The sequence below is a fragment of the Eurypyga helias genome, unplaced genomic scaffold (assembly GCF_000690775.1).
Source record: "Eurypyga helias isolate BGI_N326 unplaced genomic scaffold, ASM69077v1 scaffold33572, whole genome shotgun sequence".
Lineage (NCBI taxonomy): Eukaryota > Metazoa > Chordata > Aves > Eurypygiformes > Eurypygidae > Eurypyga > Eurypyga helias.
In genome coordinates, this window is record NW_010234635.1 from 4,630 (window position 1) to 21,364 (window position 16,735).

The window sequence follows — 16,735 nt, forward strand, 5'->3', positions numbered from 1 at the left end:
AGCTCCCTGGCTGGAAATAGCATTCCTGTGAGGAGCAGATGCATCCCACATCTCAAGCTGGCTGGACGTCTGGCAAGTCACATGCCAAGAGGTATAGCCCTGTGGAGATCCCACCCCAATATCAGTGCCCCGAGCATGCGATACCTTGGCACTCAGCATCAGAAAAGGCTCAACTTGGAGTCCTCCAAGAGCACAGCCTCTTCCACGAACGGTCTGAGTTGCGAGTGCTGGAGAGGGGGAAGTGTTTCTGCGTTGATCATAATCTCTCACTCTTTCTCTCTTTCTCTACTTATTTCTATAAATATGTGTACATAAATAGCTTGTTTCTCGCCTTGAATCTAGATATGAACTGTTCAAATTAGGTGGGCATAACATGCTGTTTTGATACATGAAAGTCTTTGCGACTCGACTCTTGGTTGGTTGTTTCTTGTCACCACTATTTAAAATATAGTTAATACATAAACCCCTACTTTGAGTTCTCCTTGGACAAAAATTAAAGGCAGACTGGTTGAATACTAAGAGTCCCTGGTGCAGAAATGCCATCCAGTTGAGCAGCTAAATGTTAAAAACGATACCAAAAGGGATGTGGTGTCTCTCCTAGCCCGCCTTGAGCAGTGTGGTCCTCCATTCCATGTCGCTGGCATTACCCAAGACTGAAGCTGCGGAGGTCTTTCTGGTTGTGCTCTTGGGCGTTGGGGTCCCGGCAAGCACACTCTCCTTGTAGGTCACAGGACATAGGGAAGGGAGTAACCTGGGAAAGAAAACCAAGGACACAAAGACATGAAGGAGGGTACACACCTACACAAACGAGACCTGATAACTTCAGAGATCAGCTGCAGTCTTCAGCTGTGTTATTTTTTTTTACAGTCTTCTATTTTAGTGCTGAGCTGGTGGTGCACTGAGGTCTCAGGTGAGCTACTGTCTGTAAGACTGCCTGTGAAAAGTGCAAAGAAGAACCTGTTCAACTCATGCAGTTACTAGTCAGCAGATAGTCCCTTAACAGTTCATGTCAGGCTCATGAACGTGGCTGGCTGGGGAGACACGTACTTCTCAGACAACTCTGGGGCTTTTTGGGGTACTTACTACGATGCTTGGATGACACTACATTGCCAACCACTGCTGAAAAATTATCCTCACCCCGAAAAAACACTAAATGAATGCAAGGTTGCAAATGTCTCCTCTCATATGACCAGCTCAAATGATCACTAAACACAACTGGGTCCAGCGGGTCCCAACTGCAGTCTTCCCATAGCACTCCTATCCACCTCTAGCTTGGGGGTGCGGGGGTTGGTGAATCCTACTGCTGGGTCATAATCTCCCCTCGTTAGGGTACCACTTTGCAGTAGGTCCTGTGGCTTGGGTGCTGCTGCCATGCCTGAGTCCATCTGTGCATCTGATTATGAATGTTCTTGGTTTCAGTTCCTCAGGGCAGGAACTGGACCAAACACTACCTAGCAGATCTGGGAAGCTGTAATCCAGCAGAGAAACTTCTCTAAATGCTTGTTGTGTGCAGGGTCAAGAGATGCAACCAACGGGCACTGAGGAACAACAAAGGAATGCAAGTAAGAGACTGCTACGTGCATCATCTGTGATGTGTCCATGATCTCTCTGGAGAAGCATGGGATGGAGTTGAAACAGTAGCCTGCAGTGCCTGGCTAGCGGAAGTTGTTTTTGGCCTATTGCATCACAGTATTTACATAAAGAAAAGAGGGTGGCGGTGGAACAGTGTCTTGCTTGCCCTGAAGTGAATTCCCAAGAATTCCTCCCATCTGCACAGACTGTACAAATGACCTCATATCCTGACTTTACACTCCTTCCAAGACAGTGCCACAACCTGTTCAAACGTTCCCGGCGAGGGCTGCGTGCACGCGTTCCGTCTGCTTCCCTTGGCTTTGCTGCCACATGTTTGCTCTCTTTCATAAACACTTTTCCTCAGGCGATGAAGCCTGGGTCTGCCTGTTCCCTGTGTATCACCAACAGCACATCTAGGAATGTGGACCAAGCACTGTGCGTGAACACAGAACTGTCATTTCCACCCGGACCTTGCATACATGTCCCTGCATGTCCATCTCTGGCATGCCTTTCTCCTGACGCAGACAAGAACGGGATGAAGAGGTGTGGATCTTCATTTCACAACTGGGGAGCCTAAGGCAGGGACATGCTGACAGAGACATTAAATAACCAACGCTCATCACCACATTAGGGTTTAGAGAGCCTCCTCCCCCTGCTTTTGATTTAATTCCCAAAAGACCTGACCCTCCAGGTAGAATAGGGTGATGACTCTTTGTCAAGCCATGCCCTTGGTGAGTTACGAGCTAAATAACCAACCAGTGAATAATCTGAACCCACACTGTGCAAATGTGGAGGTTGCAAAGAGACAGGATAGTCCAAAAAGTCAAAAGCAGATGAATTAAAATAATTGGAAACTAAAGAAGTTTATAAACTGCAGAAAACAATAGGAGCTTAAGGGTCATTTGATCCAACAGAAGCCAGTCAGAGCAGGACTGTCTTGTATCACAGCGTTATGAATATTCTTAGATAGGAAAACAGAGAGGTCTGCAAACAATAGGGTTTGGGGAGGAGGCTGAGGAGGGATTGTTTAATGACTGAATTAAAATACTGAATTGGAGAAAATAAAAGATACATGAAAAAAATTGCCTTTTTCTTCTTCAGTATAGAAGAAAACATTTTGGTTTAGATTATCCGTTACAGTTCAGGTTTGACCTTTCCCTCCAAGATACACAAATAAAGAAGACTATTTCAGAGCAAAAGTTATGCCTTGAAATAAAAAATTATTTCTCTTAGAAAACGCTCAAACAAAACATCTAAATATGTCTGGAGTTTTCTCCTATTTTTTTTTTTTATCCTGAATCATTCCATTCAAGCTGGATTTGGCAATGATTTTGACTTAAAAAATCCTCCCTCTTGTACAACAAAGCTACTGGTTGGAGATGAGACTTGGGAACCTGATTCTTTCATTTGTCTACATCAAGCTTTTTCCTCTCCCTGGCCTGGATTCACTGCATTTGTCTGTAACAGTCTAGCAACGGCAATTAAGTGGCCCCTGTATTCAAAGGAGAGTGAGTGGCTCACACAGAGGGTGGACACACGTTTTGCACTGAACAGAGGACAACCACACACCCAACTCGGGCATTTCAGTGAAGTGGCTGAAATCAGCCATGACATCGTACTGCACTTTGTCTCTGCTGTCGTCCACGCATAAGTGAGACAGTGAAATGTGTTGCAGGCACAGAGATTCCATAAATCCTACCATTTCACTAATGGGAACATCAGAGCCGAGAGCGACAGCCCCGTATGACTATGTCTCCCAACTGCCAGATCATGTTCCCTCAACCTACTCTGTGGGCTGTGATGAAATAGTGGCCTTAGAAACCCAAATTGACATGAGTTGGATGTTGCCTTGAAGTGATCTACCTCCTCATTCCCCCTCCTTCTCCTTGTGAGTCCCTCCGTTTCCCTTTGTGTCCTTACAGGTGACGGTGCGCTAAGCGCTGGCACAACCTGAAAAAAAGGTGCACATAAGAGACTAGATCACTACTACATTGCAGCACATTTCTGGGGAGCGGGAGCCACTAGAGAAGAAATTTTTTGCTGCGTGTTTCCTCTAGAAACTCTCCAGTCCTCTAATAGCTGTCATGGACAGAAGAACAGAAGCTTCCTCTCTGGGGCAGAGCCATGGCCTCAAGAGCAGTTCCATGGCTCAGCAACAGTCACAGCAGTGGGTAGCCTGAGTGTAAGAGGGCTTCTTCCTGATCAGATTAGCTTTATTCACTTTATGTCCCTTACAGAGGTTTTTGGGGTTTTTTCTATGCAATTTGATTTTTACAGTTCTATTGTCCAGATAAATGAATTGTTTTGTCTTATGGCAGTGAGCTCCAGAAATCAGTTTTCTATTATGTGAAAAGGCAGAAATTTCTACTGGTAATGAGCACATCCACAGTCTTATTAGACAAGTCAAAATTCTCCAAACACTTGCAGGAATACAGGGTTTCTACTTTAAACAATATCTACAACAAATACACATTTGAGTTCCCCAAGGACCTGATTTCCACAGGTGTAGAAGGAATCTAACTGACACACAGTATCCACGAGGATTTTCGCAAGTACCCAACACAGAGAAACCATAAAACCCCTTCGAAGAACTGTCTTTTCCCTGGGCTCAAACCCTCTGGAGTACAGAGCTATGAATAAAGCTGCTGGATGAGCTAGAAATAATAAATACTGAACCCTTTTCTGAATGATAGCCCATTTAGGTGTGAAGCCCAGATATAACTACTTCAAGATTAACTGCTTCTTTTCTTTTTAAATAGGTCTGTGAAAGCCCAATTCATTAGCAGAATATATGGCCTGCACTGAAATTTCCAAATATACCCATTGTAGAACGACTATTAAAGAAACATCTTCTTTCTTCCACCCACCAAGTCCTGCATTCACCCTTCATCTATCTCCCCTTGTAGAAAACCTGGCTAATATCTAGGAGGGCAAGGAGAAAAAGCTAGAAATTAAGCTTAGGGCTTGGCTCACTCATTTGATGAAGTAGTCCAGGATATTGTCTCCTCAAACTAACTAAAATAGATTGAAAAAGGCACAACTGAAGAACACAGCTCCACACGCCTACACATCTCCTGGAGATGATCCAGAACAGGCCCACGGAGTAGATCAACAGCACTCAGGGGAATGTGGGTCACACCCAAACCACATTGGACCACAGAACATCCATCTTCAAGAGAAAAGGGGTACAACCTAAATCATCTCGTCACCCCAGGGGTGCGCACTGCATGACACTCCCTGCTCTGAACCTAAGGGAGGTGTAGGTGTATGGGCTAAGCAGGAGGCTAGCATAGACTTTGGGGGTGTAATGCACTGGAGATCTGAGGCCCCCCCACCTTGACCATCTCACCACCCACGCTGCATGGTGTATAAACCCATACTTCCCTTCTCCACAGAGGTTTGGGAGCCCTAAGCATCCTCTCCACTCCAGGTGATGAGACCTTGGATGAAACCTAAGCTCCCCTTGGAAACAGGGCAGCATTTGCCCTTGATGCCATGCTCCTGACTATTGGAACAGAGTCAAGGATACAACAGGCCAGGGCAGAACTGAGATCCGGTTCATGAAATGAGTCAGAGGCCACAAATCCTTACTACACAGCACCCATCTAAAGAGGCTGGTGACATCCCCCGACAGATCCCTCCTGAGAAGGGCCAGTCTATAGGGAACTGGTGGGAATGTTGACAGGAGAAATCCTAGACAGGTACAGGGAGGGATGAGAAAGGGTTCTGCAAAGGGTCAGAGCTCATCCCTCACACAGGCTCATATCAGGTTGGCCTGGCTGTACCTCCCATCCAGCGCACTTGGGGCTGGTTCACTGGGGCCGGCAGAATCAGGCCCGGGGAAGGGCTGGGGTTGGAGGTGGGAGGGAAGCAGGGAAGGAGGGCTGCAAAGTGTTGGGAAACAGCCTGTTGTTAGACTTCAGCCCTGAAGTGTTTGCGAAATCTCCCAGACAAGGCCTAACTGGAAATACGAAGGCCTGGCCGCAGACAGGGCCTCTGCGGGCGAAGGCGGCATGTCGAGATAAGCGTGGCAGGCCGTTGCTGAGTGTCACAGCCCCCTGCCTCCTGGGACCCTCACAGCTCAAATGCCGAGGAGTATTTTGTTCCCTGACAAGGCCCTCGTGGGACAAAAATGCATCTTGCAAGGGTCTTCTCAGTTGTTTCTGGCACTGAGGTCACCAGGGCTGTTCTGAGATAACGGAACAAGAGCGAGCCCCCTTTTAACTCTGGGGGCTGGTATGCAGGTTCACACCTAGGGCACCGCTCCAGAGGGCCTGGGAAAGGGGAAGATGAAGCTTGTAGGAAACATCCTCTCCGTGCAGCACATACAGTTCTAAAGCCTCGAATTTTTGTTAACTGCCCCACAATAAATCAGTTTTTTTCCCCTCAAAGCCAGCAAGCCTGGTGCAACATGATGTAGCTCAACTCAAACCAACAGATGCTGCTCTCTCTCCATCGGGTATAAATCAGGAGCAGCCTCACCAGAACCGGTGGAAGCGGGATGGCACAAAGCCAGCAGAGATTCCCGGGAAAGCCCTTCCCGCACAGATCCCCGCATCCCTGCCTGCCCGATGAGAGGAACGAGGGAGCCCGTTTGCCAAACCACATGGAGCTCAGTCGCTCAGCAATCAGCTGCGCTTCCTACCCTCGTGCTACTGATTGTGCAAACATGAATGTAATTAGTCTAAATAATCACCAAAGATTTAATAGGAGCCAGACCACCCAGAGGCCAAATAGCTGGCGTGGAGCAGGGAAGGTTTGTTCGCTGTTTTTTGTAACACTTGCTAATGAAGTGAGGTCGGATAGCAAAGCAAACACCCTCCACTAGCACATCCCCTGGGAACGCTGTATGTTGTGGGAAGCCCCACATCCCTTGAAGCCAAGAACGTTCTCTCAGGATAGGCAACATGTGCTACTACCATCACTGCTTTTAATTTATCGCCGCCTGGAAAGCCTCCCTGAACGATTATGAAACCAAGCTCTGAGCCCCAAAATAGGCTTCCATCCCAACCAACCATGACTGAAAACGCTCCTCACATGGCAAACAGCTAGCCATGGAGGCTGCGACCAACAGCTCCTGGGTGAGTGAGTTCACCCACACGCCTGGGCGAACCAGCGTGCCTGGAGCACGCAGCAACACACAGCCACTTCCAGAGCCGTGAAGCAACACTTCCACAACCTTCCTGCCCCCGTGCTCACCCACCATTCATTGTAGCTCACTAGCTAATTATAGAGCTGACAAACACACCCAGCTGGGGACATTCAAGTTTTTGGGAGCAGCATCGTGGCAGGAACATCAATTCTTCTGGATAAGCAGAATTTCCTCAGTCCGGGTGGTCACTTACGTTGCTAATTGCGTGAACTGCCTGAAAACCATGTTCTGCCAACGGAGCAAGACCTGAGATTCCCCTAGACAGGTCTGTGTTGCAGTTAGAGAGCTGGGAGAAGGCACTTATTTCGCAAAAATACCCAGAAGTGGTTATTTCTGTTGTCTTAGGGGTAGGAGTGCAGCAGACACCCCTTTCTGGGGAGACAAAACCTGCTGGAGCCACCAGCAGCCCCTCAGTTCAAAGCTCCTTTCTTTAGGCCTTGAATTCTCGGCCATAAAGTCTCTGAAGAGGTTTTGATAACTTGCCTATCTGTTAGATAAGCAAAGCTTTGGATGAATCCCACACAGTCCTCTATCTACCGCAAGTCCTCATTTGTTTTCCGCCGAGGCACTTGCTGGTTTTCCTCTCCAAGGTGTTGGACAGAAATGTCAAGAGGTTCAAAGCTCCTTTCTTTAGGCCTTGAATTCTCGGCCATAAAGTCTCTGAAGAGGTTTTGATAACTTGCCTATCTGTTAGATAAGCAAAGCTTTGGATGAATCCCACACAGTCCTCTATCTACCGCAAGTCCTCATTTGTTTTCCGCCGAGGCACTTGCTGGTTTTCCTCTCCAAGGTGTTGGACAGAAATGTCAAGAGGCTGAAGCGGTGGGATGATTTTTCTTTTTCTTTTCTAAGTGCTATGGGGCAAAGCGGTTGAGGGAAACCCTGAGTGATAACTGAGTGAGACAGGTTTTTCTCATGGGAGCTGCAGGTTTACCCCTTATGCGATGAAACGGAAAGACAGATGAAAGTTTGTCCTTTCAAATGGTTTAGGTTGGGGGAATTTTAAAGCAGTGAATTCTGTGTGTTTAAATCTGCAGGGACCAGACTGCAGGATCTTCAACTAAGCAAACCTGCGACCCTAGGCTGGAACAAGGTACATAAGCAGAGCCTAAAGAGAGACATTTCTGATTTCTGCCTTTCTAGACAGCCTTGTTCAGGGAAAACTTGTAAAAGGAAAGGGGGAGAGAAAAGGAGTGAAGGAGAACAGAGACTGGAGTGAATATTTCCTGAAACACTACAGCCGTAGCCTCTCTCTCTGCAATGCTGCGCGCCCCAGGAGTTCCTCGCAGGCAGCCGCCAGCCCTCAGACAGCCAGTTGGGCCCAGGTTATTTATTTTTCTCACTTTAGCAGTGTCATGTATTTAAGGTTTTAAAAAAATAGTATCTTCTTTTATCTGCAGCAGGATACAAAGCAAGAAGCAACTTCCTAGAGCAGCCAGGCAGAAGGGAGCTGGCAACCTGTGCTGGGTCAGGAGGGTAGGAAGATTAAAAGGAGATGGGATTTTGCTTTGTCCTTCACGGAAGACTTTATCCCCTCCAGATACACAACAGAAGCTTTCTCTCCCTTGGAGGCTGGCCGGCAATGGCCTTCCTGTCTCTGAAAGCGGCTCCTGGGTCATGCACAGGGCAAGCTGCGAGCAGTGTGGCCCCAGCTCCAAACCCTGCTCACCCCCAGCCCAGCAGCCCGGGGGGCACTGGCAGACGCGTCCCTGCTTCCTTGGGTGGCACGCAGCCCTGTGCCAGCCCTAGCCTCTCGCCTGCAGCAGGGGCATGCTGATCAATTAGCGCACAACAAATAACGCAGCTGATGAATGTCTCTCTTTCCCGCTCGCTGACTGCAGGTGCCTCAAATTTATGCCCAGAGTATGACAGAATTTATTCATTGCCATTTGTAGCATTCAAAAGAGGTCTTTAATGATTTCTTTTAAGCTCTCTCGCCTGATTGTGAATAGCGCAGGGCAAATACTCATTATTTCCTATCTAAGCAGCAGCGCTGATTAGTCGGCGGTTGGTCAGATAAGTCACACCGCTCCGTTCCCCCCTCGCTGCAGAAACGCACAAGGTCATTTGCTGCTAATGCTCAGACGCAAAGGGAAAACCTGGCCTAAGCCAACACGCTGTGGAAGCCTCTCGTGCTTTTTCAGGGCAACAAAACAGAGGTGTGCAAAACGTCACGTTAAGTGAGCTGAAAGTGAATATGGGTTGAATAATTTTGCTTTCACGCAGCCCGGTTCACAGCGCTCTGTGCAGCTGAAAGTGCTTTTGGGAGGGTAGTGGGATCGCAGTGAAACTTAAGTCTTGACAGTTTGCGGACATTAAAGATCTGAAGCCAGCTCTTACTTGACTGTTAACTCCTGAATCTTCACATGATGCAATGTTAATCTTCAGCCCTTTCCTAAAATAATGTGCGGAGTTGCTATGTTCTGTTAAATGTGAACCATGTGTCACCTCAGCAATGGCTGCAACGGTGAAAAGATGATAAATCTAAAGCTTGTAAAATGTCCTGTGACTTTTTGGGAGAAAAACAGGTGTTGCATAAATGTTAGACATTTATGGGTAAACTTGCAGGGGCTTTAAAGGACTGACACATCTGCCACATAGTATGTAACCCTGAAAGAAAAGGAGCAAAGCAGTCTCTTTCATGTGTCTTGCTCTTTCTGCAACCCTACGAAAATACATCCTCATCTGGTATTGGAATTAACAGAGCTGGACTCGCCCCTCCCTATGTATCCTCCAGGTTTTTGGCTTTTACACCCAATGTGTATTTTAAAACTGTGCCTTTTTAAGTAGGTGGCAAACTGTGCTGGAAGGATTTGGAATGCGGAGTATTTTTATTCAGCTCCCTTTTCTCTCACCTTTCATTGTTTTTCCCTTTGGAATATCTCCTGTAACGCTCCACTCATAAACCTCTTCAAAGGGAGGGCTGTATTTGAACAGCCTTGCCTGCAATCTGGTCCCAGTCAAAGGCTTCACTGTGCCTTTTTAAGTAGGTGGCAAACTGTGCTGGAAGGATTTGGAATGCGGAGTATTTTTATTCAGCTCCCTTTTCTCTCACCTTTCATTGTTTTTCCCTTTGGAATATCTCCTGTAACGCTCCACTCATAAACCTCTTCAAAGGGAGGGCTGTATTTGAACAGCCTTGCCTGCAATCTGGTCCCAGTCAAAGGCTTCAGACCACCGCCTGAGTTATTATTCCCCTCTTTACCCTATAAAAGTAATAAACTGGGACTTAGCATCTTGCTTTTGGCATGGAAGGTCCAAGGAGAGGTGGGTTTCTCACTCCTCCTGAGCCCCTTATTCAGCTCCTGGGATGTTGGTGGTGTTTTGGGAAAGAGGAGAAGATTTTGGAAGCTGAATGCTGAGGAAGCAATGAGCTCTGTGGTTCGGCCCTGAAACTGTGTGATCCCTAGGACAGGGGTTTCTAAAGCATAAACTAGGGCAAGTCTACTTCTGCTGGTCATGAAGATACAGCTCCCCGTGAAGTCAGTGGAAGCAGAGTTGCTGCCAAAAAGCTCCATCTCCATGGGTGAAACATATCAGACGTGACCAGCTGCCAGTCTCTGAACCACCTGCCCTTTGCATCGAGCAGTTTTAGTACAGAAATCAGTAACCAAGTGGGCTACAAAGTGCTTTCCCCCTCTTGGGTGGTCGCTTCATTTCTGGGAGGCAGCGAAGCAGCAGATATTTTGAGCGTGACTCGCCTGGCTGGTTAAGTGCTCACAACTCTGTGCACTCTCACTCTGTCTCAAATCCCTGCCCAGCAATAAATTCTGCTCCCAAACTTTAATCCTGCCCCTCTGCCCCTCAATTCAGCACCCACATCCCTTGTGCTTCAGTCCTGACCTCACCCCAGAGACATGCCGTGCCCTTAGCTCCTGTCTTGATGGGGCTGGTTTGGGTCGGTCCCCTTCCAGCCACCTCACTCCCATTCCTCTGGCACCTCTTGGGATTTTTCACTGCCTGCTCTCAAGCCTGGAGGCAGCAAGATAAAGCTTCCCAGGCAAGCTGGTGTAGGAGGAGAAGACCTACGCCACGCTGAGCTAGCGGGCACTTCCAGCTCTGCCCTCCCAGCTGGCCAGCGAGCAAGCTGTGCCTGCCCTTGGGCTGCTCCTCCCAAGGAGGTGGAAAATCAGCCAGAGATAGGAATCTCTTCTTGAGAAGACACTGAAGATGAGCCGCAGCCTGTCCCCGGCACATCTCTGCAGTGGACGTTTCAGCAGGGAGCCCTGTACGGGCTCTCCATGCCCTACTCCACCCTTGGGGACCAGGGGAGCTCACCTGCCTGTGCTTCCCTCCCAGCACGCAGCTCGCAGGGACACTTGCGAAAGAAACACAGCAATGCAGGGGAAAAAATGCCCAAAACAGCACAGTTAGGAAAATTACCCCTTTCCCCACCTCTTTCCCGGTGGAGAAATGAACTCCTTCCACTTGCCCAGACATGTCCACTTCCCTTCCCCAGTGTTCCCAGATGGGCCAGAGACAGCCCACAGTGCTGTACTGCTAAGAGATCTCTGGCAGACCCAGAGAAAAGAAACTCCAGCAAAAGCCTCTGAAAGGGCTGTTCCCTGCAGAGCTCTCCAGGCCCTCTGCTTTCTTCCTCAGACAGATGAAATGGGTGGTGTCATAAGCCCAAGCTCCCTCTGATATATTTATTAATATATCTCAGATACTTCGCATAGCTAGACTTCCTTCATTCTGATCTACACTCGGATCTTGAAGACAAGGTAAAAATGTCATGGCAGAGGCTAAAATTTTCTTTCCTTTCTTTGGGAAACAAATTCAAAATCAACCCTGGTTAGAAACATCCGAAATGTTGTACTGCTACTGCTTCAAACCACAAGCTCCACCCCTCATCTCCCATCTCTAACAGTAGCCAGAAATGGGTGTTAAAGAAGCATAAGAAAAGGGGGATGTGTGGAGGGAGCCTTCCCCAGGCTCAAGCAGCCCATGGTTTTGATATTCCTGAGCCAGAAACTGCATCCAGATCACAGCATTTAAGAGCCACTGATGGAGCTAAACCTCCACGAATATGCCTATTCTCTTTCTGATTTCAAATATATTTTTGTATAATTAATAATACTCCGTGGCAATGCATCCCATCGTTCAAATGTGCACTGTGCAAATAAGCACTTTATTTCACTTGTTTGGATCCTGCTTCCAGGTTATTACCATTTCACCCCCCACATCGCTGTGTGATAAGAAACAGTAGATTTTGTTTTCCTAAGCATCCTCCCTGGATTAAATGATGTTTTTATAAATCTCTGCCACTAACCATGCCCACTGTCTGTTTTGCAAGATTTGCAGCTCCTGGTCTATGCGGTCTGTTTGTACAGAGGGTATTTCACACCCCAGCCCAGCCAACTCCACACCACTCTGTCCCGCTCTGTCCCTTTGGAGACGGGATGGTCAGCGAGCCATGCACACTGGGTAAACACAGATCAAAGTACGGACCCACAATGATGTTTTTGTTTTGCTCTCTGTTCTTTTCCTAATGACTCCTATGGTTTCTCCTCTGAGCACTGAGGATAGATACCAGGACAGGCAAATTTACCCTTCTCAGCGTTTCTGTGTGGAGGTTTCCTGAGCAGTAGGTGTAGTTTTTCTGATGACCATGCCCCATGGTTTTGGAGGGAGCCAGCCTTTGCCTATGGGGTCTATTTACAGTAAGAGTGAATGAACACCTCTGGTTACTTGATTTAAGAACCTGTCTTGCACAGGTATAAGGCAGGTTATGATGGGAAATGCACACGTGTATCAAGAGAGAACTTCAAAACAGACCAACCAAAACTCAGTGACTGAGCTGAAGGTCCTTCTGAAACCTTGGACCTCCTCTGTTCTAGCAAAAATAATTTTTTTCCAGCCACAAAACAGCACTCTCCAAAGAATTCCCAGTCAAAAGAGTCAGGGACATCCCTACCTTTTTGGTCTTGACTGTTGAGGCACAGCAGTCCCCACCATCATAGTTGCAGAAGGCTCGGTTGTTGATGGAGTCACAGTAGTTGTCCCCCATAAAAGGCTGAAAAAGGAAGGAGCAGAAAAAGACTGAGAACATGGACATGGATAAAACTTGTAAACAATAGGTCAGAAGGAAGAGATGAAGCCTTGAAGCCGTACAGTTTGTAATATTACCAACTGTCCTGAAAAGCAAGAGGGAATTATTCCCCCTTCAAAGAGACAGAAAAAGAAGGACACTAGATGGAAGGGAAATGAGCCCTTGTTGGCTTTTCACATCCCACATAAGATGATGCTTCAGGAATATTAATTTGACTAGGACCAGAGACAGCATCAAGGCATCTAAAATTGTGGCATCGTTTGATAATTTTAAGCTAACCTTCTGAAAGTATGTGGGATAAGGTTATGTATAGCAGCTAAACTGGCTTGCTTTTAATAGCTGTACTTTCTTGCCACAGTTCTCCAAACTGAGCAACAGGTGCCAGCAATGGGTGCACAAAACAGATCACAAAGAGAAACGGATTGGTCTGAGCTCAGCACAGGGACCACATGCTCTCATTCTCAGAAAAGCAGTGACTGTGTGTAACCTCGGCTATGACATGTAATCTCCCTCTGCTCCACAGCTCCAATGATAATGGCAATGATTCCAGAGGGATGTTGTTGAGAGCTATTGAGTAAAATTAATAAATCCCCTTGAAAAAGAAACTGTGGTCACTAGTCTGTGCAATGTGATCACTAGTCTGTGTGCTGCACAGGACCTGAATGGTAAGCACCGTTCTGAAGAGAAGGCTGGAAGTCTGGGTTTTCATCACACGTTGGAGCCTTCTGGTCAGCAAGTACAAAAGTCTTTCCTGGAAGTCAAACAGTTTCATTCCTGACACTAAGAAAAGTCCATACCAGGTATGAGAAACCCAGGCAGCTCTGAAAGCTCAGAAAAATGGATGCTCAGCAGACAGCGCAGTTGTACCTCTGTAACACTTCTTACTCTCACAGGCTCATGGGGCCATTCCCATTTTATCTGCTCTTTGGAAAATTCATTAATTCTGCACTGTGAAAAACACACCAGGGACTTTCCTACAAGAAGGCATCATCGCAGAGCGGGTGGGGAGGCCTGTGGAAGTATCCTGGGAGGATTTTGCAGCGACTGCAGTACCAGAGTCTCCCTGATGACAGGTACCTGAAGAACTAGCAATGGGAACTCGCCGTGCTCTCCCCAGACCGAGCCGTGGCCATGCTCATCACTACTGAAATGGCACTGTGGAGTGGTGCAGGCACACGCTTTTACTGCTGACGACTTGCAAGTTAAAGATTTCTATCAGGGTATAGGAAATCCAGGCAATGATGGCAGTATTGGACCAGAGCAGGACTACAAGGAGGAAACTGTCTCATTGCACCACTTGTTTAGCTACACAATAATACTACAGATGCTGACAAGGAAATCAGAGTTACAGGGTCAGGCTCCTATCCCTGCAAACTGGCTCAACTCCATTGACTTCCACAGAGATTAACTTATTTATACCGGCAAAGACTATGACTTGCAAACGCCCTTCCAAAGTATTTAATATGCTAAGAGTTAAAAGGGATTGATTTATAAGTAGATGGAGGGAGATTTTTATGCCAGCCTGGTCGTATTCAAAAACATGAACTTTGCCCAATCTCCTGAAACATTTTGTAGGCTTCTCCATGTTTCCCTCCTATTGCCTGGCTGTGCCTCCTTGTCAAGAAAGGTTTGCCTTTAATTTCCCAAGCCTATGCCTGTACTGTACATCTATGAACACGGGAAAATCAGTAAAAGGGACTTGTGGAAGAATTTGACTTCTACTCACACTGGTAGAGAGTAGGCAAGTCAGTCTTTGGAGGAGAAGAATGGGACAAATAGCATCTATTCTGATTTGGTCCCCAAATCCTCGTTTGGGAGCCCTTGGGGGCCTGGCTGTGGAAGGTGAGGGCTCTGTAGGTCTTCATGCATTTCAGTGCTCCTGTATTTCTGGAGGACTATATAGGTAGTCCGGAGGGACGAATTTTCTACTGAAACACCCAAGTTAGGTGCTGAGAAGTCCAGGGCTGACTCATAAACCTCTATTCCTGCCACTAGGGAGCGACAAAAAATCACATTGCGGCAGCACTCTGGTTACCACCCTGATCGCCGAGAGGAAAATAATACCCCACTTACAGCCCCCTGTACAGGGAACCCTCCCTAACGCTGAGGATATTAATACATTAAGGATTGTATCAGCTTAATGGCCCAGTATTATTGACCTACTGGCTTATTAGTGTCTGTTTACATAGTTGTGAGAAAAGGCTTGGTGAAGATGGCATCTCTTCTGAAATCTTCATGGCAGAGAACAAGCCCTGGCCCATTCGTAGATCCTGGAAGCATCTAAAAATTATGCCAGAGGCCATTATCAATTGTCTGGGCAAAGCCTTCCAAGATGATAGATTGCGATGCAGTGACACTGCTGAATGAATGATGAAAAGAAGAAACTTCCTATTGATGCAGAGGGGTCTGGCAATTAACAATGATGGAAGGGAAGAAAATGCTGAGAAAAAGCATGTCAGTAATAATGGCTTCTGGTAAATTATTACATCATTGCAAAGTTTGCCTCAGTAACAACTATCCTTAAACAGCAGGAGAATGGATACCCAATGGTGCATCAGCACCTGAATGGCATTTCTTAATGGTCGCTGGATGTTATTTTAGCTCTCTTTGGAGAATAGGGGCGCCTAGCCAGCCGGCATGAATGTAATGCGTGAGATGGCTTATGACATTCAAAGCACTGACAGCAGAATGCTTTTCATTTAGGGAACAACTAGACAGAAACTATTACATTGTTGGAGAGTTATTACCCTCTTGGGCCCAACATTTGTATGCGAAGGAAACCTGTCTTTCACTTCAAGACAAATCACGTCGCACAGCAATGTGGTCTAGAGTTTTGTGTCAGATTTAGGAGTCCTGTGCCATGTTCTGCCACTTCGGGCAAATAACTTCAATGGGCTTGTAAAATTGGGTTACTGGGTGCTGCGAGCGCAGTCAGTGCTGCAGAAAGTCAGATGTGGGGGCAAGACACAGCTCTTCCACTGCCCGTCCATGTAACCAAACAGCCACCTACTCGCCTGCCCATGAGCTTCCCCATTTCTCAGTGGGCATGAAGCTTCCCTGACTTACGAAGGTGCCACAGAGATCGACTTCTTGACGTGGGCGAGACTCTCAAGGGCTGGCATGACAGAAACCTCATGAGTGCCATGACCCAGAGAGAGGTGCTCCAGCCCAGTTTAACCACTGGAAGCATCTTAAGACTTCTCAGACTTCTCAAAGGCTGTTGCCAGCAGAAATTAAATAATCATTTTTTTCAAATAACACAAAAGACTCTAAAAACGTATCACAGCTACAATGTAACTGCATTTTTCAGATTTTTTTTCCTGCTTCAGATGGAGGTACACAGCAGGTGGAAGTGTGATTTGCTCATTGTCCAGCTGTGCTGCACACCCAGTGGTATCCTTTCTTCCTCTAGCTTTCCTAAAATTTGTCTGCCTACTCCAAAACCCAAAGCCTTAGCTGGCCTTGGACAAAATTGGCCCTCTAATAAATGTCAAAATCAAGAGAAGAAAAATGAAGGTTTTTGCAACTTCCCAGAAATTCCCAGATCCTGGGAAATTCTGACGGTCTACCAATGTTGTTGAGCCTCTTCATCATTTAACTCCTGTCAGAATCACCCAACCATCGGCTCAGTGGAAGACCACCAATTCCACGACTGAGTGTCAGAACTGATGCAAGAGATCACAGTCTGTTTGACAGGGCAGTCAGGACAAAAGCCTGTTTGACCCACCTGAAAAACCACGCTTACAACCCAGGTGACGGCAGTGACTGTTACCATCACACAGGAGAGGAAGCAGGGACCACCCGAGCTAACGCAAACGCTCACCTCGCAGCCCTTGACGCAATGAATCAGGGAAGGGTGAGGGTACCACTTGAGTCCTGCCGTGCAGACAACACTCTGGAGGGGAGAAGAAAAAAAAAACCACAACAACAAAACAGGTTAAGCCACAGAAATCAGTGTA

The 16,735-nt window shown here is 47.1% G+C and overlaps 1 protein-coding gene across 1 annotated transcript in view; it reads right to left on the bottom strand.

The window, feature by feature from the left end:
- Positions 1-643: 643 nt before the first annotated feature.
- The window catches only part of PAPPA (pregnancy-associated plasma protein A, pappalysin 1), a gene marked incomplete at its 5' end in the record, with an annotated part of 102,810 nt that continues 86,718 nt past the window's right edge, over positions 644-16,735 (bottom strand). The window contains 3 exons of the mRNA XM_010146511.1: positions 644-751; positions 12,642-12,740; positions 16,600-16,671. Of these exons, the coding sequence (XP_010144813.1) occupies positions 644-751; positions 12,642-12,740; positions 16,600-16,671 (279 nt within the window). The remainder of the gene's footprint in view (positions 752-12,641; positions 12,741-16,599; positions 16,672-16,735) is intronic.